The sequence below is a fragment of the Aspergillus brunneoviolaceus genome (genome assembly GCF_003184695.1).
Source record: "Aspergillus brunneoviolaceus CBS 621.78 unplaced genomic scaffold BO95scaffold_29, whole genome shotgun sequence".
Classification (NCBI taxonomy): domain Eukaryota; kingdom Fungi; phylum Ascomycota; class Eurotiomycetes; order Eurotiales; family Aspergillaceae; genus Aspergillus; species Aspergillus brunneoviolaceus.
The window spans coordinates 344,575-366,657 of record NW_020290759.1 but is presented as its reverse complement, the minus strand read 5'-3'; the positions used below and the strand labels follow the sequence as shown (position 1 = coordinate 366,657).

At 51.7% G+C, this 22,083-nt stretch overlaps 6 protein-coding genes across 6 annotated transcripts; 4 read left to right on the top strand and 2 right to left on the bottom strand.

The window, feature by feature from the left end:
- Positions 1–570: 570 nt before the first annotated feature.
- BO95DRAFT_361719 (mRNA splicing protein SMD2) lies at positions 571–1,459 on the top strand (the record flags this gene model as incomplete). Its single annotated transcript, XM_025582537.1, has 4 exons — positions 571–593; positions 745–777; positions 1,078–1,326; positions 1,417–1,459. The coding sequence occupies 4 exons, from the start codon at positions 571–573 to the stop codon at positions 1,457–1,459; spliced, it is 348 nt and encodes a 115-aa protein (XP_025442913.1).
- Positions 1,460–2,598: 1,139 nt separating this feature from the next.
- Positions 2,599–4,644, bottom strand: BO95DRAFT_452733 (putative dihydroxyacetone kinase (DakA); the record flags this gene model as incomplete). The annotated part of the gene is made up of 4 exons (XM_025588169.1): positions 2,599–3,227; positions 3,290–3,915; positions 3,975–4,482; positions 4,638–4,644. The coding sequence occupies 4 exons, from the start codon at positions 4,642–4,644 to the stop codon at positions 2,599–2,601; spliced, it is 1,770 nt and encodes a 589-aa protein (XP_025442912.1).
- Positions 4,645–6,592: 1,948 nt separating this feature from the next.
- BO95DRAFT_110923 (uncharacterized protein) lies at positions 6,593–7,079 on the top strand. The gene has a single exon (XM_025580368.1). It carries the CDS (start codon positions 6,739–6,741, stop codon positions 6,982–6,984), a length of 246 nt encoding a protein of 81 aa, XP_025442911.1. The 5' UTR covers positions 6,593–6,738; the 3' UTR covers positions 6,985–7,079.
- Positions 7,080–8,593: 1,514 nt separating this feature from the next.
- BO95DRAFT_495051 (uncharacterized protein) lies at positions 8,594–10,408 on the top strand (the record flags this gene model as incomplete). The annotated part of the gene is made up of 5 exons (XM_025590813.1): positions 8,594–8,647; positions 8,705–9,305; positions 9,365–9,393; positions 9,446–9,553; positions 9,614–10,408. 5 exons carry the CDS (start codon positions 8,594–8,596, stop codon positions 10,406–10,408), a joined length of 1,587 nt encoding a protein of 528 aa, XP_025442910.1.
- Positions 10,409–11,115: 707 nt separating this feature from the next.
- On the top strand, positions 11,116–11,927 carry BO95DRAFT_442264 (uncharacterized protein). Its single transcript, XM_025586386.1, has one exon. It carries the CDS (start codon positions 11,127–11,129, stop codon positions 11,706–11,708), a length of 582 nt encoding a protein of 193 aa, XP_025442909.1. The 5' UTR covers positions 11,116–11,126; the 3' UTR covers positions 11,709–11,927.
- A 1,052-nt stretch (positions 11,928–12,979) lies between these two features.
- Positions 12,980–21,976, bottom strand: BO95DRAFT_473138 (cullin-4B). Its single transcript, XM_025589702.1, has 9 exons — positions 21,748–21,976; positions 17,304–21,647; positions 17,093–17,248; positions 16,765–17,036; positions 15,305–16,054; positions 14,164–15,244; positions 13,666–14,088; positions 13,249–13,609; positions 12,980–13,184 (listed from the first exon to the last, which is right to left on the bottom strand). Exons 1-9 carry the CDS (start codon positions 21,929–21,931, stop codon positions 13,124–13,126), a joined length of 7,632 nt encoding a protein of 2,543 aa, XP_025442908.1. The 5' UTR covers positions 21,932–21,976; the 3' UTR covers positions 12,980–13,123.
- Positions 21,977–22,083: the final 107 nt, after the last annotated feature.

Sequence of the window (22,083 nt, the reverse complement as noted above, 5' to 3'; positions counted from 1 at the left end):
GAGGCATGGGATGGAAGGTGAAAAGTTCGAAAAGGAGAGTTTTTGCAGGACACCGAAACCCCTTGGTTTATTTTTTTTTCTCTCTCCTCTGCTTCCTCTTCAACAGCTAGTTAATCTGCTGAGATAGGTTGAAGGGGAAGTGAGGTTGGAAAGGGAGAAGGAGAGAAAGGGTGGAAATGTGTGTGGAAAGCAGGGGAAGAAGAGCAGAACGCCTTGCATTTGAATGAAGTGGAGGGAGGAAGTGGAAGTGGGTGGTTTGAAGCTTGGACGATCCGCCCTCACGTCTAGAAGCGTGTCTGTCCGACGCGACGTGACGCAGCCAATCGCGACCTCGGGAATCACTAGCGGACAAACACGGCAAACACGCGTTTCACGTGACGTAAATTGACCGAACTTGGAAGCTGCGGCGGAACTCAGCGGGCTCCAGGAGCAATCCCAGTCTAACCCAGTTTAACCTGAAGAGACACTGAGAGTTGGAAGTTCGAGAGAAGCCCGTCAGTCGAGAGAAGCTGCCAACTCCCTGATACTTATACCTTTTCCCACCCCATCCCACCACTACCACCACCCACCATGTCGACCGATCCTAAGATCCAGTACGTCTACCCCTCTCTGGTTCTTCCTATCTTCCTATCCAGATGAGTCAGCTCTGGCTCATCTCATCCTTCCATAATATGAAATGAAATGAACCGCAACCGCGCAACTGGTCGGACCTCAGGCTAACCACTTTATTTTCCAATCCAACAGGGACCTGCTCAACAAGCCCAAGAGCGAGCTCACGTACGTTTGTTCCCTTCGTACTCTATCACCTTATTCAACTCAGCATTCTGAATCATCTTCTAATGCCCTGGGACCCTCTCAAATCCGCGTCGTCACATGATGACGACCACCGAGCCCCGACGCTCTGGTGTCGGCGACAAGATGATGCCACTTGAATGCTGCTGCCACTCATTGGGCATTGTCCCTACCCCGCGCCTATCTCCATCCTTACTTTCGTCATCACCATGCCCCATCACTACCTACATTGTCTACGCTCCGCCACCCCCATCCGCATCACACTAACTCAAACCCTCCATCCAGTGAATATGAGGTCTCTCTCGTCGAGGAACACGAGCTCACCGCGGGCCCCCTCTCGCTCCTCCAGACCGCCACGCGCACGCACACCCAGGTGCTGATCTCGTGCCGGAACAATCGCAAGCTGCTGGCGCGCGTCAAGGCCTTCGACCGCCACTGCAACATGGTCCTCGAGAACGTCAAGGAGATGTGGACGGAGAAGCCCAAGGGCGGCAAGGGCAAGGGTGTCAACAAGGACCGGTTCATCAGCAAGATGTATGTCCTCGCGCTTTTCCCCAGGAGTCGCCGACAAGACCCTTCGCCCTACTTCACCTCGTATCGTTACTAACAGTTTGACTCGTCCAGGTTCCTGCGTGGTGACTCCGTCATCCTCGTCCTGCTGAGCTGAACAAGCTTCTTTATCTCGCCATGTACCTTCCACGTGACATGCTCACCTAAATCTCGGCGTCCGGGGGAGGTCAAAAAGAAGTCGTGGCTCTTTTCTCTCAGGATTTTGATGATACAAATGCCCAAATGAAAGGGATGCAGTAGATTTGAGCATTTTTGTCTGACAACTGCCGTGGGGAAAATCGAAGTGGGCCATGACTTTCTCATTGATACCCTTGTGTTCGTGTGCGCTTTCTCGAAAGATGAAAAGAACTCCTCTCAGGGTCATACTGGGGTCCATGGGTGAGGGGAGGGGGGGTCCAGCCACCCTTCCTTCCCCCCCCAAAGCCGGAGATTTCTTGTTTATCAATGGACTGTCATTTGCCTGTCTGGCCCTCTCTTACATACTTTTTTCTATATCTTTGATCTGATGTCCTTTCTCTCCTTTGCTATTTCTCGTTGTGGCGCGACAGATATGGCGTTCTTCGGTACTTGTGTGGTTTTGGAAAAAAAAGTTAGAAAAAGGAATGAAAGAACGGTAAAGAGAAAGCTTTTCTTGATTCACCTTATTTGCTGGATCGGCAGTTAGACGGTCAGGATGGGAGAGTGGGTGGACTGATTCTATCAGCCTGATTGAGCCCGTTGCTGAGATGCTAGCTAGCTATGTAGGTGCCTCTTCGGCATAGAAACCATACCAGAAATACCTTCGTTACCATGGGAAAAGTTCTCGCTCCAACTCAAAATGAAATCGGCTTATAGGGTCTAGAGCGCCTAGTCCGTAGCTGGTCCGACTATTTCGAGCGGTTCGTTACCTTTCACTCGATGCCTACTACGAAAACAGTAGATCATAGATCTATACCGAAGGCTACTTTGGTCGGATCTCTCAACCCTCACCCTCCCCCCTCTTAGTAGACAGCGTAACGGGGATGCAATCCCCGAAGTATGTGAGGTTTAGCAAAGGCCCTCAACACTTACTGTCACGCGAAGCCTAGCCGACAGAAACTGTTGTGTTTTCGTCCAGACGGCGGGATTAGACTACACTTATGGAACACCAACCTCGTAGCATGGTCATTATTGATATTAAGAATTAGAACATCGAACGCTCCAAAGTATATGTACGATGAAACCCAAGAATCCCTGGCCCAACCCTAGCAACTCGACTCAAAGGGCCTCCGCCAATCCATTTAAGAACTCGCTGAGCCCGTAAGCACCCGGGTCCGGGATCTTGCCCACCCACTCATCCTCGCCGCCGACGTACACGCTGCGTCCCAGGCTGGCCTTCATGTGCTTGGTGGAGTTGGTTCCCTCCTGCGCCGCCTTGGCCGCGGCGTGGACATCCTTGCTCTCCTGGAGGGTCTTGCAGAAGGGCACCAGGGCGTCGAGGAGGGTGCGGTCGCCCGGTTGCGCTGGGGTGTACTTCGAGAGCGCGGAGAGCGAATTATTCAATGCTGCGGCCCACACGTCCACCGTCGCCGGGGTGGCGGTGCCCTGGTCTTGTTCGCGGAGGCCGTGAGCGAGCGCATTCAGAAAGATGGCGTAGATGGCGCCAGAAGTGCCGTCCATCGTGTTCTCGACGACGCTGACGATGCGGTTGACGGCGTGGACCACGTCGTCGGTCAGGTTGGACGAGGAGCCCTCCAGGAGAGCCGTCACGGCCTCGGCGCCTCGCTTCAGGCCGACTCCGCAGTCGCCGTCGCCGACGATGGTGTCGAAGCGCGTGGTTTCGGGCTCGGAGGCAATGACGCGCTTAAGAGCGCTGCTGAGGACCTTCTTCAGGATGTTGATGTCCACTGTCGGGTGTTAGGGATGTTTAGGACGGTGCAGGGACTAGGGAATCTGCTGGGCTACTTACACTTCACGTTGCTGGGGTTGTCCTCCGGCAACGCAGTCCTCTTAATCTCCACAGGAGCGTCGGTGCGATGCTTCCATGTCTCCCGGCTGATGGGGGCCGACCAGCCGACAGCCTCCGCAGGCGCATCGAGGAGGTCTAGGAAGGACCGGCCAGGGCCCAGTCCCGTATCTACCAGCTTCAGCAGGGAGATGCTGAAGCCCAACCCGTTGAGGCTTGTGAGGAAGGTCCCTTGGATGACTCGGATCGGCTGGACGTCATAATCTCTGTCGAGTTGACGATAGACCTCGTCCGTGATGCCGGAAAGTTCCAATGTGCTGACGCCACCCAAGTTGTTGATTAACAACACAAAGTCATCCTCGGGCTTCCGGGTGACCCAGGCGCGGTCAGGATCATTGTGGTCCAGAAGCTGGAGAAGCATGTTGGCCACTAGCTCAACCAGATTCGCCTTCACCCGGTGGGATCCCGGCTCATTGTGAATGCCCATTCCGACCTCGACTTCGCCTTCCGGGATTGTGTCTTCGGGAACGCCCCGGCCAGGAACATGAACGTGCTCGAGCGAAGACCCTACCGACACGAGGTTATTGTTCGCTAGCTGTGCCAGGTGATACACCTCTTCCAGTGAGCCACTATGCTGAAGTTAGTTCCGCTGCGCACTAGTCTGTCTCATTGAAGGAGTAAAACTAACCCTGCTTCAGCCAAAGCACCGACGGCCTTGAGAATGAGAACACCACCGCCAATCCCACGACGACCGACCTTGCCGCCCTTCTTCTTGCCAACGCCGACATCGTCATTGATAGCAAAGAACTCAGTCTTGATGCCAGCAGCCCGCGACTTCTCCGTGGCCATACCGAAGTTGAGCACGTCGCCCGTGTAGTTCATGGGAATGATGAGCACACCCTGGTCGCTGTTGACGCATTCCATGACGGCTTTGCGAATCTGCTCCGCCGAGGGCGAAGCGAAGATAGTACCGGCCGCGGAAGCATCGAGGAAACCCTTCCCGACGAAGCCTGCAAACGCAGGCTCATGGCCCGAACCACCACCCGATATAATGGCGACCTTGGGCTTTGAATTCACATTGGGGCGACGGAAGATAATTTTGTTCTCAGGATCGAATGCTACCGATGGGTTTGTGAGGGTGAGGGAATGCAGAGCGGTCTGGACCAAATGGGTGGGATCCGAGAAGAAGTGTTTGGCTAAGGGCCGGCGTTAGTGGATGGAACAATCTAGTGTAGACTTTTTGAATGACCATGGAACAGGTTTCGGGCCTGCATGGGGGCTGCTAGCAAACCAGCCAGGCTACCGAATCTCCACAGGACTATGTAAGATCGTACGAGGGCGTGAAACCTACTTTGCATTTTGTGGAAGGTCTGATGGACGATCTCCGGTTAAGTATGACGTTAAGCTGCGTATGGAGACGAAATGTTTCGCGAGTGGAACCGGTCGATGTATGGAGTTTGTGGGGGTGGTTGAACCTGCGCACGGTCTTCTTGGTATATATAGCCTGTCTCGGGGACTCGCAACTCTTTGCAATGATCACTTGATGTCTTGCTTCCGAACCGAAAGTTTCACAAGATGGAGCGTCACGATTGTGCGGCAATACGACGACAGCGATCCTGGTCGAGGCGCAATGGTTGGGATCGGAACGCAAGCCGGATGAGGCGGGGAAGTGGGGGACCCGGTGCTTCTGGGTTTGGCAGCTGTCAGCCTGGGGAAAGAGAAACCATTGCGATGTTAAGGAGAATGGAGAAGGATCCTTGCTCAGCAGCACTCACCCGTCGCAATCACTTGACAAGAAGCGGGAAGGAAAAACAGTCGATGAATGGACAGTTCAGGGATCAATTGGTGGGCGATTGAGGACGGAGGATAACCTGGGCCAACGGAAGACACCAACCAAGTGACAATCACACGAGAATCAACCAAAAGAAAAGGGATTAGACCAGGAATAGGACCAAGGATGAGGGCGCAACAGCTGGGCTAAATACCAGTCGCGAAGAGAATGAGAACGAGCAACCCACGACTTCAACATGGCGTAAGAAGTGGTGGTATGAGGAGTAGGGGGAGTAGACGCAGTAACCTGTTTCCCCAATAGTTCGATTTGCCCACTCTGTCCATTCAATGTTCTCAATTGTCGTCCCCCTTCCGTGGACAATCAATTCTTTGCTGCTCACATGAACAAATGGTTTCGCATGACTTGACCTGTGTGTTCAATGGATCGTATGCTGGGGTTCTGGATCTGGCAATTGGGAGTTGATTTCCCCTTGAACCAGCCCCGCCAACCTTACCCCATGGGTCTGGAACCTTGACAAGCGCTTCGGCTTACCCTTTGCGGGAATTCCGCGGTCCTCCCGCTAATCTTGCCCGCGACATGCCTCCACAGTCGACCCGAGTCTGGATGCAGATTCTACAGAGTTGTTCGGACTTGCAGAGCAGCAAATGCGCAAGTCAGTGGAAGCATTAACATGTTGACTGTACAGTAAGTATCATGAGTACTGCACAGGAGATTCCATGACCGACTCAACAACCGGCTAATCGTAAGGCGAATCCATTTGGTGGCTTATTCCAATCGATGTCACCGGTGCGTAATCCTTCTGGTTTCGGAGGCATCTACTAAGTACTCCGAAACCGTATCTTGCAATGGCGTGGCAAGTTGATACAGGTTTGTTGTGCTCCAATCGTTCATTCGAGTCACAATGCATCGCAAAGCATATCAAGCTTGCCTAGCTATCTCAATCCAGCACTGCTCAGATAAATGAATATACGAGCTTCGTTATCCCATACCAGGGAGCCAAGTCAGGTTGTCCAACAAATATTTTCGAGATCCACAAACACATCAGATCCAGCACATAATTCTGCAACCTGTTGCCAGTTGAGACAATCTTGCTGACAACTGGTATGCATATGATCTTTACATTTACAAGTACTCATGTAGTAACCACATCAACATCCCAACATTTCAGCCCCTCCCCTGCAGGAGAAACCCGATCATGGGACTCTGAAAAAAATGGAAGGGCGGCAGAAGATTGATAGTTCCAAAGTTCCGCTGTCAGATCGATGCAGCGGCAATCCCAGGAATAGTGCGGGGGCGCGTACACCGTCCTAAATCGGACGATTCTTTCCTATTCAGTTCTGACCAACGCTCGGAAAGTGAGAATTATTGCATGTCCACCGTAACTCCGTAAGGTCGATGCATAAGAATCAGACCTTCCACGTGAACAATGAATTCTTTCCAGGTGAAAAAAGCATATCGGTAGCCTAGACCCTGTGCATTCAAGCGCCAGCTCCAGCTCATCCATCACTCGGAGGGGGTTCAACCTCCATCCCTGCCGGCAATTTCTGTTACCGCCTTCCGAGTTGCCATTTCCGGCCACTCGGCTCACCTGCCAGGCCAGGTGCTGTTCCATCCATCCATGATGGCTGATGCGATAGCTTATTGAAGCAGCGGTGCATGTATGCGACAACATATCTTACGGTATTTGAGCTGGAGGTTGTTGGCCGTCGACTCACCTGATCGGGATTTCTTTTCCTCCCGAGCTATTTTCGGTTTCCAATGTTGCCATGCTATAACACCCTCATACGCTCGCCGCAATATCTTGTTGAAGTTGTTGTTGTTCGCCGAAAAGCATGTCAGTCTCGGACTGATATCTATCATCATGCTTTTCCAATTCATCTCTCAAGTTCCAATGGAGAAAGCCTAGACTACGCACTTGACTTCCTACGCCACGCTCTAGCTTTCTCCGTGCGCGTGAGTGCTAGCATAGTTGCTGCTTCTGCTCCCTACGTGACTGCAATGTGCTTGCCTCGTCGGCGGTAAATTCCGGATTCAATAAGTTTTCTCCGAGAGTTGACAATTTTGACCGTATCCTGAAGGACTGACAATGTGTCAAAGATGCCACAGCTTAGTATACCAGAAAAGCAATGTGTACCCCCAGAAGCCAGACATCAGCAGCCGTGCACCGTGTCCTCGAGGCTCTGCAGCAGCGCGCTCGTCCTCAGGTCCCCGTCCTACAAGCGCAAAGTCCTATCATCACAGTCGTACGCTACCTACCACCTAGTAGTAACTGGCCGTCGGGTGAGAAGGCCACCACCTAGACTTAATCAGATCAGCCCTCGGTTGAGGCTCAGGGGAAAAGGGTCTGCACTCCGCAGACCGCGGTGGGTCTCAACCTCATCTCCGAGGCAGGACGCCACGACCCACCACCTAGCTATCACAACCGAACCACTGCAGGGCCTCAAGTATCTGCTGGTCAATTGGCACTAGTCACTTTGTAGTAGGCTACCGCGAGAGTCTTGAGAAGAAATTGAAATAGCCCCTCGAGGCCGAGGGTCTGCACTCGGTAGTAGGCTAGCCGGGGGGCGAACTCACCCTCATGGCTCATGCGCTCTTGGTCCCTGAAATAAGCCGGATCCACAATAGCTTAGTACTTACGACTTGTCCCCTTCTACAAAGATTGGAGCCAACGATAGAGATCCTTCATAATCGTGAGTCTTGAGGGCAGACGGAATCACGTAGTGATGACTTGATTCGTGTCAATATAATGTCTCTTAGTAGAATCTTTTGCAGTCTGTATTCATCTACCTTTTCATTCTTTATAGGACATTGCTTAGAAAAGGGTCTACGTGGAAGAGTGATATAGATTGATATCTGAACGTTGTATATTCCACGTGTGGTTAGCAGCGAGTCAGCAAAACCCTGCCATAATTAGGGGTTGAACGGTGACCAATGGCATTGTTTCCCATACTAACACCCACTGTAACAACTGGAACACTATTGATTTGCTCCAAATGAGATACTTTATTTCCAAAGAGGACCGCTTTAAAAAATCTCGTTTTACCCCCCTTACCACCCTTGATGGAGTGATCAACTAGCAAAGCCTTCACGGGAGCTAGGATGAACGCTCTTCTAGTTCCAGCACTAAGGCAACAAGTGCCGCCTCGAATAGGCCTAGCCAGGTCCGCTGCAAACAGTCTATACCAGACTTTCATCTCCATCTTGACTGAGCTTCGTAAATCGCCAACTTCTTCTCCAAATGGACTAGTAGTGCTCCAGTCTCAAAAGTGGCAGCATACTGAAGTGTCGCTCGATTGCAATGGATATAAAAGTATGGAAAGTTCCTATTCTCTACAGGTATCAGACCTGCAATATCAGCCTCATAACGAGTCTGTCTCAACTTCTTCCTCCTTCTTTCCCCCAAGCTCAAGTAGCTCTTTTCGCGACGAAGAACAAGCAGCTTGAACATGCTATGCCTCCGGGTCAGCAGAAGGGCAGAAATGTCAATCTTCCAATGGCTACTTTGCCTAATGGCAATGTTAGCACATATCAAGACGGCTACTGGCCGTGCAGTCTTTGCCCACTACATGGTGAGCAAAACCATATCACAAATCGACACAATAAAAGCAGAAGACTCACAATCCTAGGTCGGCAATATCACAACTGATCATATCCAGCAGGATGTGGACGATGCCATTGCTATGGGTCTTGATGGATTTGCTCTCAACGTCCAATGCCCAACGGATAGCTTCCCTGGTAAACTTGTTCAAGAGATGAGCCACTATATCGTGAATCAGGGCTACGATTTTCGTATCTTCATCAGTATGGATGTGTACGCATCTGGGGGGCCCTCCTGTGGTCAAGGCCCTGCAGGCTATGTCACTCTGTGTCGCGATGCTATGGGTTATGGGGCATACTACACGGTGGGTGACAAATACATGGTGAGTACTTATAGCTCCGGTGGAGGAACTTGGCACAATTGGGAGGCCTTCAAAGCTGCCGTGACAGGCAATGACGGCTATGATGTATTTTGGATTCCCGATCTCGACGACACAGAGGGTTATTGGACGAGTGACGCTGGCTGGTGGTATTATTGGGGAAACCTCACCGACGGACTTTTTAGCTGGGAATCTGCATGGCCAGCGTTGGGACAAGATGCCGCCGACCAGAGCGGAGGCATTGGAGGAGTGGCTCGCGACCAGGTGATCATTGATGCGGCTGAGACTGAGGGTGCCTCCTACATGATTCGTGGGTCTCTCCTCGCTTCCGTTGGTTGAGGCTTCCAGTCGCTAACCATGAACTTATAGCCCTGAGCTTGATGCAGTATAAGAACTCGGTGAAAATCTCTCTATTCCCTAGCCACTAAGTACCTTACTGATTGCATTCAGTACTCGACCAATGTTTATCGCCAAGGAGAGACCAATTTCATGCAACGGCTTCACGATATTTTGGAAATCGAGAGCGATGCGCTCGAGTTTGTGGAATATATTACCTGGGTAATTTGCTCTTCCTGAGGCTTCACAGATCTACAGGAGGTGAATCACTGACAAGCACAGAATGATGGACCGGAAGGACATTATATTGGAAACCTGTGGCCTGAGCAGAACACCGATGCGGCACCCAACAACTACGCCAATGAAATTTGGCCCCACGATGCCCTCCAGCCTATCATACAGTCCTTTGCCACAGCATTCAGAGCGTCTGCTGGTCCAGCTGATATGCGGCCTCAGAATGGAAAAGATGCGGTGGGTGCCATCTGGTACCACACGCTTGCTTTTGACGATACCTGTCCTTTCGAAGGAATTGGAGAATACACGTTTTGGGATAAACCAGCGGGTTACGAAACATTTTCGCTAACCACCCACTGGGCCGTTGTCCTCGATGATTCAGTTGGAGGGTACGCTCCTAGCGACCTAGAGCTCATCATCACTACAGCAGCTGATGACCAAGTTGTGGTGACCGATCTCAGTGCCGGATTGAACTTTGCTCAAGGGCCGAATATCAATGGAGGGTATTCAGTCTCCATGATACTTGCCCCTAAATCAGGCACGACCGTTTTATATTCCGCATCAGGGGGGAAATGTCCCGCTTCCAGCTGCGCGGAAGGCTTCTACAACCTCAATTATCAGATTCTGCCTTTAGTTCCGGGTGATAGCGGCAGCGGTTGCACTTACGAGGAGACTGTGTTGCGGTATACGCCTCTGAATACCACCGCGGATAATACCATCGATTGCGAGGGTCTGTTGACATTGACCGACACGGCAGTCACTTCATGGGAAGTCAGCCAGGCTGGCTTGGCCTTGGAATTCGAGACGACGCGTCATGCGTTATCAACTAGCCATGGTAAGTAAGGCACTTGCCGTATTCGCTCATGCCGTCTAATGAATCCCAGTGTTGACTACGACGCTTCCAAACATTGATTCCTACTTCAACAAGTATAGCATAGCAGGCGTCACCGGCTGCTCAGATATCACTAATGACAACGCTTGCAAACTACCTACAACCTGCCCGGCCTCAAACGACCAAGTTCCATATTTCTTCGCTCAACGGGCCTTTTCCGTCTTCCAGCGATGTCTGCGGGAGATGTCCACGTCTGTGTTTGAGGACGGTTTTATTACCTCTTTGGATATTGATAATATGGTTGGGGATGTTACGAGTTATTTGACTCCCAAGAGCGACGAAGCGGATCTAGTCAAGATCATGGGGGCCATGGCCGCGGGATTCACCATTCTTAGTGGTGGCCTCGGCTCAATCAGTACCTTTACCAGTTCTTTCTCAGCACTTTTGGGCGGAGTTTTCAGCATGATCTCCGTCTTAGCCAACCCAAGTGACCCAGCCGACAGCAGTGCTTTCTTAGCCGAGCCGGGCACTGCTCTATCAGATCGCCTCTCCGTGGTGGTCCAGCAGTACAACACTAGCTTGGTCAATCTGGCTCAAGCCGTTTTCGAGACAGGTGATCTGTCTTCTTTTCCAGACTACGCACTTGACACCTCGGCCGATATATATGGGAAATATTATACCACCGACATGGCCAAATTCTTCGCCGGGGGCCGGTTCGCAGATCCCAACATGGCTTGTGACAATGTTGCCAGTGGTCTCAAGACCGCGATCCAACAGTCTCTCGTGGGATACATGCTCGCCAGCTCCAACGTCTACATCATCCAGAACGGCCATTCTGTCGACAACTGCGCCGGCAGTCGAGGCACTGTGCTGAATCTCGATCAGGCGGGGTCAGTCTGCTACACCCTCGAGCGACCCGGGTCAGGTTCCTACTACGAGGATCTCTCCGACCCCCTCTCAGCGGACTTCTTCGACGTTCTGTACAATTCATATAGCATCAACCTCCCGGCTCTGATCAGTAGCTCGCTGCAGTGCCAGACCGCGCAAGGCTACAACGGCACCTACAATCCTTCCACGAGCATCATTCCGGGCTCGGGATACGCGATCGACAATCTGCCACCATGCTTCTTCAATCTTCCGGTCCTCTACACGGACTACACGGTGAAAACCACAGGTGAACTGGTGACAACATCGGGGACGCCGTGCCAGCTTCGCGAGGGGACCGAGGACGATGGAGCGGGCAACTATCTTCCGCCGAGCCTGGCCAAGGTGTTCACCGCTCACTTTTGCCTCTACAAGCCAGGCCACTGAGGTACTAGTCACTTATGATATTGGCCTCCAGCTGTGATCCATGCACCCAGCACATGTTGTTGGTTGCAAGCTTCGGAGATCTCATTATTGTATCCGGAGACTGGCCGCCGGAATATGAAACATTGAAGTTATCTCTCGATCTGGAGGTTCTCTCTGGTTGCAGTAGGGTTTGTGCTAATAAATGTTCTTTATAGCAAGTGCTCTTTAACTTCTGTGTACATATATTATACATAGTTTACTGTTGACCGAAATTCGAGGTGCATACCATCGACTCCTGGAACAAATCGCCATAGAGTATAGTATCACTTGGAACGCAGGCATCCGAACATCCCCCTCATCCGTTGGAGAATTGATGATTTATACAGAGAGAGAGAGAGAGAGAGAGAGAGAGAGAGATGGCACTTCTAAGACAATCGTCTGTGACCTCTTTTATTCTTCCTTCCTTTTTTTTTTTTTTTTTTTTTTTTTTTTCAAAAATTGCAGACAAAAGTATAGCGCTCTCAGCCCATCCATCCAGTTGATATACAATCTCATGGCGGGTAAGATAGCTAGCTCTAAGCTAGGATTAACAATGATATCCCATCGCTTCTTACATTATATCCTCCAACAGGGTAGAATGAATTGACTATGATACGGAGAACTCAGTTGATATTGTTAATCCTTCTCGTTCATCAATCAGATTTCTCGGACGAGAGAACCGAACTGAAATGTCTGGAGGTAGAGAATTGGCTGCGCGGTTGCTGGTGGCTGAACTTCCCAGGCCGGGTCTGAATCGACACGCTGCAGTTGCATGCCTTGCGGTGCGGTGGGAGGGAGGAATTGTTGGGACCTATGGGTAACGGAGTACAGAGTACAGCGATGTTCTATTATGATTAGTGCCTGCATCGCGCAGTATGCTTGGGACTATCATGCAACTGACTACGGAGTATACCGGTAGTATAATGGGACACGTGAGTGAGGTTAAAGGGATGGGCATCGCTCAATCAAGCAACTATCCCGAGGTGCATGCAGCGTTGCCGCGTGTCAGAACAAGCAGACTCCGAGTCTTGAACGGACTTCTTCACCACGTAATCCAGAATGACTAGCGATCACAGATCGGTCGATGTAGTCAATGGACGATCATTGCGAAGATTCCACGAATGGCAGTGGCTTGGATCCTTGATTTTATTCCATCAATGGGAATTACACTATTCAATCTACTGCATTGTCTACTTCTCTTAACTGCTACTTCTCTTACTACTGCCCCCCCCCCCCCACCAAAAATCAGGTCGGTCATGATCATGCCATAGTTATATTAAACAAGGTTACTGCGTAATCATCATCAATACGATGGGATATGGTAAGCTGAAATCATTACACCAGCACACCATAGCACCCCACACGAAGGAATAGGAAAAGAAAAAAAAAGATGCGGTCTAGGCCACATATTGGTACCGGTTTCCTTCCTCGCGTTCCATGTAATCCTTCTCGATGAGCCTGCACGTTGAGAGCATGGTTAGTCCGAAGTTTCTTTAGATAGAGATTGTTGTCTGACACTCACTTTTCAATATTCTTCTTGATTTCTGCCGGCTCAAGCACTCCCCGGCTCCGCGTGGCCTTGATCACCTCGGCCACTAACTCCGGATGGGTGATGGTCTTGCGACTCTTCATGATGCGGACGATGGCCGCCTGCGTCTCGTAGTGGCGGTCCGCCGCGACCCGCTCATGCGTCGTCTTGTTCTCCTCCTTGGTCTCCTTCAGCTGGATCTGGTTGATCTTGATCCGCATCTTCGGGTCGGAGAACCCAGGGTTGTAGGCGAATTCGTCCGTCTTGTTGACCTCGCGGCCCTTGGGCTTCTTGGCCAGCACGCGGTACTTCGCACACGCGAGGGATTGGAGCGTTCGCTGGAGTTCCTGGTCGGCTATATTCCAAAGCAGTCAGCAAGGAATCCAATGCCCTTACGAGTAGCGTACTTACACAGCATGGTGGCTTCCTGGATTTGGGTGTAGGTCAGGGATCCGCCCTCTGGAAGATCGTTGAACAGTAGCAGGACGATCGCCTGTAATGAGCTGACCACGAGTTCCTTGTCGCCCTTGGGGAACCGGGCGCGCAGCTGACAGTGCGCCAGCTGGTGCTTCCAGTTGAGTTTCCGCCCGTTGTATTTGGTGTGATAGAACTTCTCGAAGTCGTCCACACTGGTCGCGATCTCGGCGGGTATCCGCACCGTGACGTCGGGATATGTCGGCCAGGCGGCCGCTGAAAGCACGCTGACGCTCAGGTCAACCGGGAGCCGGTGTCGCCGCTCGCGTTGGATGGAGCTATACGCGGCCATCTCATCACGAGCGACATCCATGTCCTTGAACATGGACTCCAGGTTGTGTGTGAAGCTTGATCCGCATTCTGAATTCTGTTAGTAAGAGCCCGATATTCTGTCCCGCAATGGACCAGCAGGGCTTCAAAAATGAGGGAACGTACCAGTCTTGAGCCTCGAAAGCATGCTCTTTTCCGCATCGTCACTGGCGCTCCGGCCCATTAACAGCCTGCGCGCAAGGTCGTTCTTGTAGAATGCCTCGAACACCGCTTTGCCGTGAACAAACCGGAACAGATCCAGCACCTGATCGAGTTGCCGGTTGATTTCGGCATCTTCATCTGCCAACGGCATATCCTCCGCTTTTCGTGTAGGGGCCAGCTTCCAGCCGCCCTTGAGTAGCCTGTCCACGTATTTTGCGATCATTTCTCCAGTCTTAGGATTGTCGGTTCCTCCCGTAGATGCAGATTTTCTCCCCATGTTCATGAAGGTTTCGAAGGCTTCGCGAAGGACGTGGCCTAGCTCTTCGTTGCGATGGAATGATCCATTCCAAAGGTCGTCAAGCTGCTGCTTGAAGTCTAACAGACGCGCCACCATGTCTGCTTCTTTCTCCTCGTCGAACACGATCGCGGACCCTTCCTCGATGATATAGGTACTGAATGAGGTCCTCAGCTTGGCTCCCAGGTCTTTGCGTTGGAGGAGGGAGTAAAGCCTTTCCAGGGCAACTTTGTTACCCGCCCGTAGGAGGCCCAGTATATCCTTCTGGTTGAGCAGAACCCCTTCCTGCTCAGCGACTAGAGTCCGATCGAGAATTTCTGCAAGTTTCTGTTTCGTGCTTCGATTCAGAGAAAACAGTTCGCATCGGTTGACCTCCCGCTCAATCAACTTATGGCTGCTCTCCGCCAATGTCGCCAGATAGCCGGCTGCTTCTCGTTGAACCCATGAAGAGAAGAACTTGTCCGATTCGGCAACAAAGACCGGCTCGAAGGCGGATGTGTAGATATCAAGTCCATGGAATAGATCGATAGCATTTCGGAGTAAGGATGAATCGGCGACCATACTCTTTGCTTCGTCCCGGTCCGCTTCCACTAGGTCGCAAGCGCCTTGCAGGATCTTTGGCTCTAATACTGGATCGGAAAATATGTGCTGCCGGAACTGAATCAAGCCCATCTCGCGAATGACGGGATACTCTTTGGAGTGGAGGAGGAAAGACTGGTCGAGATAATAGAAGATGGAGCGGACGGTTACCTGATGACTGTCAGTGAATCTCAATCCGCGTCGACCTGATGAGGCGGTTGGTCACCATACCAGTTTGGACTGCCATAGCGACCATGCCTCGACAACCGCCCGCAGCGTTTCGATGTTGGTGCCACCAGCCGCCTGCGCCGTCAGCTTCTCGCGCAATTTCCCGGTGACGTAGTCCCGACATCGATCCGAGAGCCGCTTGGCCAGGGCCGCGGCTCTCCCCTGCCGACAGACATGCTCGGCGCCTTTATAGAGTTCCTCCAGCGACTTTTCCGGCTTCCCGCCACCGAAAATTGCCACTAGCGCGGCATCAAGCTGATCCCAGACCTTCTCGAAGTATGCATCCGGGTTCAACCGGGACCCGGTCCGGAGATTCTTGACAACCAGCCGCTTCGCACCAGTATGCGGGGTGAAGTTGCCCTGGCGCGACGCCGCATTGAACGGTCGAGGTCGGACCGCAGGGTTGGCCGCGCCGGCCCCGCCCGCGGTTTGGCCCATGGCCTCGCCTAACCGAGGCTCCGCATTCGTGAAGTTATACATCCTTTCGGGCGAGGTCTGTTCTCGAGGGCTGACTAGAGGGTGGGAGGGGCCTGGGAGGGTGGGCGACAGGCGCAGACGCTTGGTTGTCGGGGACTGGTGTTGATGGCTTCGGCTGTCGCCGTGAGCGGGGTGGTGATTACTGCGTGAAAGAAGCTCGGAGATGGTCGCTTGCTGCTGCGGCTGCTGGCGCGAGGCGTCTTCTGAATCGGATAGCTTTCTTTTACCGATCGATTTGCGCTTACCGCTCCTCTGCTCGGGGGCGCCTCTTGAATTCTGCTGCATCTACCCGGTTCAGTCCGAGGAGAAGGGTGGTGAGGGTATGGGAGCGCTCAGCGTCGGAAGGACCCAGAATCAGTGCGGGCGAGCCCTATCATGCATGGCAAGTCTTTTCTCAGGTCAATTCTTGAAATCCACAGTACACTGCTGGGGAGAAGGCGAGGACAACAAAATGGTGCGACGATGGAGGACGATGACTGAATCGAAGTGAAATGGGCAGCGTGCAGTGGTGGTGAGGTTAGTAGGTTTGTCGAAGGGGCGTCACAGGCTAGATTGAACCACCGGCGGCACGGACTGGGACTGACTAAAAGTCCCCGGAGATAAGATAATACTTCCGTTCATGGCGGTAGACATGATTGGCTAAGACCCCCCAGTATGCGTATTTTGGAGGACCCCGCCATGTTATACCTAGTACAGTACTGTACATCTACCTCTGAACCTTGTTATTCTTGGTAAAAGTCCACCCTCTAATGTCTCATTCCTGAGCTAATTTAGTTCGCGCCATCGGCTGATAAACATATTCATATACATCAAAATCCCTATCAAAAAAAATCCCCCCCATAGCTTGTCCAGCTACCCGACTCACAAGAGGTCCGGCTCATGAGAACAACGGCTCCCCTGTGCGTTCTTCAAGTTCCATCTCCTCGAACTAGAGGAATCAAAATTAGTGGAAGGAAGCGAATCGAGGAAAATAGGGCAGCACGTACATCGAGAAAGTCGGTGGCGGTAATGAGCGCCATGTAAGACTTGACAAGGCTACCCAAGGTGCCTTGATGGTCCGCATTACCAGTGCCGCTAATCCGAGCAAATCGCTTGAAGATGCCCACCATGCCTTGTCTGTTTTCGGTGAGGAACGTGCGCGTTCGTTCCATCATCTGCTCGTTGTGAAGCCCGCGAGAGAACACCGCTGAGACAACCACCCGAAGACAGGCATCAAGCAGTTCGTAGTACTTGCGTAGAGCATCGGTGTTGTCAATATCTGCTTCCATTAGTGAAAAGATCAAGCCATGGAAGCGGAAGAACCGATGTACTTACCGATTCCAAGATCAGGGTCGGCGGCAAAGAGCTGCGACTCACGCACGGCTTGGAAGAGTCCAGTCCTCAAGACATGCGTGGCCCCAACCTTTGTTTGACACAGCTCCTGGAACAAAGACAGCAGAGATTGATAGTAAGACAATAGAAGGGGGGTATCTATTTCATTGATCTGTCAGTCATGCGATCGGCCAACGAAAGGACTCGAGCTTACCGCTTGCTTGGGTGTTCTTCAGTTCCACTGGCAAAACCCGGATCGCGTCGAGGAAAAGGCTTAGGTAGTTCGTCTGCGCTATCAATTCAACCAAAACTGGATCCGTCTGTCTATCTAAGACAGCCAAAAGATTGAGACATAGAACAGCCGAGACACGACATGTCTCCTGCCCGGCATATGCATCATCGCAAATGGCTTCGACCAGGGCATGGCCGGTTGCCTTGATGATCTGCTGGCTTTGATTCTTAATCAGGTCATGAGCCGCGTTGGATGAAACGATGCGGGCAACATAATGCCAACATATGTTGTAAAGACTCTCCCTGAGACTGACATTTCCAGTAGCCATGATCACGCCGCGCACGCAAATATGGAACATCTGGTGAAGCTTCTCATCAAGCACATCGCCACCCCTGCGCGCAGTGTTCAGGTTTGGCTTGGGAGATTCGGAGCTAGAAGACTCCAGCTTGCTAACCAATGTCTCGGTAAGTCTTGCCAACTCTAACGCCTCCGGCATATCATTCTGAATAGCGGCTTCAAGTTTGGGTAGAATGAGCTGGAGTGAGTGTAGAATGAAGGTAGTTCGTCGGCCGCCTTCGATCTCTGCAGAGGAAAGCATGGTTGTGATAAGCTCAGCCCAGGATCGAAGGGCCAAGAAGCGATTGAACGTGATCTGTCGGAGCCGGTTTGTTGCTTCTATGAACAGCATGAGACTTTCGGCCTCAGCAATAAACTGTTCCTCGTGTAAATGCCCTCTAGCGAACAATTCCTCTTTTCTCACTTGAATCAACTCCACTACCTCGGCCATATTGTATAGAACCAAGGAACGGTCTGCCTCTGGTCTCGCACACACATCAAAGTCAAGGCCCTCGAGGACAAGAAGATCAGGCATAGGTAGAGAACGTGCAATGTCTAGATCGGCAAAGTCGAAGAGATCAAACACAGAAGGATTTACTGTGGTCTCTCCTGTCTCCGACGTTGAGGTGCCGAATAGGGTGGAGATAAGTTCGGCTTGAAGAGTCGGTGCTCCAAGCTTAGCAGCCGAGCGAATCTCTATGGCGGCGTAATCGAAAAGGAAGCTTCTGAGGAGTAAAAATTCCGCGTAAGCCGAAGTCGACTCAGCTAGCCAGAATTCATCCGCAATAATTGGCAAACCATCCCATGACGTGTGAGGTCCGATTATGGGCTGAAGTGCGAGCATATTAGCGAGGAATCGGGAGCCACGCATCTCAGCAAGTGTGAAATACGACGATATCTTCGATGACCAGAGATTCTTCAGAACTTGGAACGCCATACGCTTCATCTGCATCAGCCACGGAAGAATATTGCCATCCATTGCACCAGGAAAGTCTTGCACGAACTGGATGATGGCATGCAGCAAGGACATCTTGTTGGCAAACATGCCATCAGGGGAGACGTCAAGAAGACTACCTATGCTATTGAAGCCGAGAAGGAGGTGAGCTATCGTTGGTCTATCGCTTATCGACCCAAGACAGCCGTTCAAAAGTGCTAAAAGGCTTTTCCTGATAATGTAGGCCGGGGACTTGTCGCCGGCCTCCAGTTCCCGATCATCGACTTCCATTTGATGTGTGAGAGGCCGTGCTAGGTTGTCCAAGTCTACCTCAGAGCTGAGGACCTCGACGATTTTGTTCGAGGATCGCCATTTAGACAATTCAGGGGACATGATTTTGTTCAGTTTCGGGGAGCTCGACAGCTTCTCTAACAGTGTCATGGACATGACCGTGAGTTCCTCATGTCCGGTACTGCAGTAAAGACACAGTGCAGGCACAATGGTCAAGTTGTTTAGAATGCTGTCTTCGAAGGCCGCAAGGGAAGAGTTGGCCACAGTCGTCCTATTTGTATCCGCTTGTGACCTGATCATCGGTCTGACAATGTTAAAGTAGGTTGACTGAAGGTCAAGAATCATATTCATGACATTCAAGCTTCTCAGCAAGGAGAGGACGAGCGTGGAATCGGACGATGCCCTGGCGACCTCGTTCACATCTTGTTGGGCTGTGGCAAACAGAGATTTGATGACATCCTCGTTGAACAACCATTCTGCAACTCGCGCGAAGGGGTGAAGACGAATGTATGTCACCATTGTCGAAGACTTGAAAGCAGAATCTGGTGACACTGACGGCTGACTTAAGACGGTCACCAGATTTTCGTTAAATGAATTGAGACAGCATGCCACAAATTCCAAACAATTAAGGGTCAACAACCGAGTCTGGCGCTCATTCATATCAGGGACCTTTCTTGAAAGAGCGTGGCCCATGATGAAGTCAACATATGGCTCAATGCCAGCCGTGCGGTAGGAAGAGCCGAGATTCTCCGGGAAAGGTAACGAGAGATGAAATTCGGCGGACTCAGGGGTAGGCGTAACAAGTGAGGAGACCAGAGTGACAAAAGCATTGGCTTGATCGAAACGCTCACCAATGTTCCGAAAGATTTGCTGCTCATACCATGCGAACGCATTGCTATTCACGGGAGCTTTAGCAATACCTGCAGTATTCGGGTTGGAAATCCACTGATCGATAGAGAGCCACATCTCGTTGCCATTGTGGGCCGTTCGTTCGGTCATGAGAGCTGCGAGAGCTGTGAAAACATTGGCCCTGAGATGAGTGGGCACCGATCCACTGCAAAGCATCAACAATGTGCCGACGACGTTGAAGGATGGGTGGTGAAGTAGCCAATCTCTAATAGTAGCGCTCTGTCTGCACAGATGATCCAAGAGTCTGAGGTAGCAAGTAAGCATCACAGGACTCTCGGGCTCACTCATATCAGCTGGATTCAACTTCCTCGAGCGTAGGACTGCCTGTGACGCTGGCTGCTTGTTCGTGACTCTTTCGGCGTACAACTCTAGCTCAGCGAACATCTGGGTCCAATTCATAGATGTCGACCGCTTGAACTTAGCAGAAAAAAATTTGTCCTCCTCGGAAAGAAACCGGTGGGCTGCAGTGGCATTTTCTTCGCCCACAGAGATGGAACATAGCAGTTCACAGAATGCGCTAACCCTAGGAACGGTTTGTCGCTTAGAGGCCCACTGGAGGAAGCCGTACAAATTTGAGTCAGGATCGGCCCAAAACTCCTGCGCGGCGTCAGGCCGTTGTTCGAACGCGAAAGCCATGATCATCAAGAAGGATTCAAGGTGTGTGCGAGCTTCGACTACGCCACGATGAGGCGTGGAGGTCAAGCCATCTCGAAGAGCTGTGAGGTGATCAAGCCGTTGAGAGTCTTCTTCGGTTTTCAACATGCGAACAGCATCCGGCATGTTTGCGATGCAGGCCTCAGAGAAAAGCTCGAAGCTCTCCATGAGAAGAGTCTTCAGAAACTCGGAGCACTGGTCTAGCTCGAGCATTGCTGAAGCAACCTCTTTCAGAAGCAAAGCTACCAACTCACTGCGAGCTGGATCTGCCCATTCCTCATTATTGATACCATAACAGACTGTAAGCAGGAGATCAAGTCCGCCGTCATCCAGCGCTGTCATGAACAAAGCTGTGCGCTCATCTGCGTCTTTCTCGGGTTCCACTCCCTGCACAGGCGAGGATGGAGCATCGAAATCCCAAGCGCTGAATATTGCGAGCCAGAGTGTAATGATTGCGGAATGAAAAGTGGGCAGCTTCCATTCTTGAGCGACCGTTGTAGTGACGATCTCCTTATGCAGACTTTTGGCTTCTTGATAGGAGCTCGATTTTTCAGGGGATCCGTGTTGCTCAAAGGCAGATACGATGCATGGGATATAGTGAACAACTAAACTGTCGAAGCGATCAAGGGTCCGAAGATGCTTCACGAGAACTCGAAGGTCTTCAGGGCTGGTATAAGGGCCTTTGAAAAGGTAGCTTAGAACGGCGCCAAGCGTTTCATGCTGCTGCAGTAGGCTGTTGCGCTGGAACTCTAGCAACTCCATGGTATCAGCATCTTCGATCTGACCGACAAGCGTCGCCTTCTGAGCCTGATCGCCGAGGAGCGAAAGCCACTTCTCCGCATCCACCATGGCAGTCATGCACTTTCGGGTGTATAATGAAGCATTCCGCAAAGGACCATTCTTGATTTCAACCACGTGGGCCATCATTTCTTGCATGATTATTTGGTTTGTTTCCCTTTCTACCTCGAATGATTCCTGGAGAATAAGGCGCAACGAGTCAAGCAAGAACTGCCGGCGCTGGTGAAAGCGCATGATCGCAACGTTGAGAAGGGGCCTGTCGAGTGATTGAGCCTCGACTTGCGCATCGAAGAACAAGAACGCAGCTTCGAGTTCATCGATATCCAGGGTATCCGCAAGCTGGAGTACGCCTTGTTGAAAATCCTGGTTGATGGAGTATTCGACATTGCCAATGGTTACCTTCCCTAAATCGCATTGCAGACATGATCAGCATCACATTGGCGCCAAATCAAGCGAGCAGCCTCGCCTAAGTGCGTCCCTTGAGATCCAGGAGCTAGCACATACCCGAGAGAACGGATTGTCGGCTTGCATTGTTTTTCGTGGGTTTGTCGAGGAGCTTCTTGAAGTCTTCAATGTGAGTCTCCAATTCGACTCGGAGACGCTCGATATTGACAACGAAAGCTGACGAGAGGTTTTGCAAATCCTGATTCAAGCCCCGAAGGCTTGCAACAGTATCTGTGTCCTCCATGCCTGGCAGGAAGCTTGCTCTTGCAGCAGCCAACTTATTGCGACGAGCACCAGCGAAGCGGAAGATGGGGGAGATGTGTTTGTCCGGGCCAAAAAAGGTCGGAGGACGCGACCAAAATCCCGGGCGGTCAAGAGCGGGTCCTTCTCCAACTG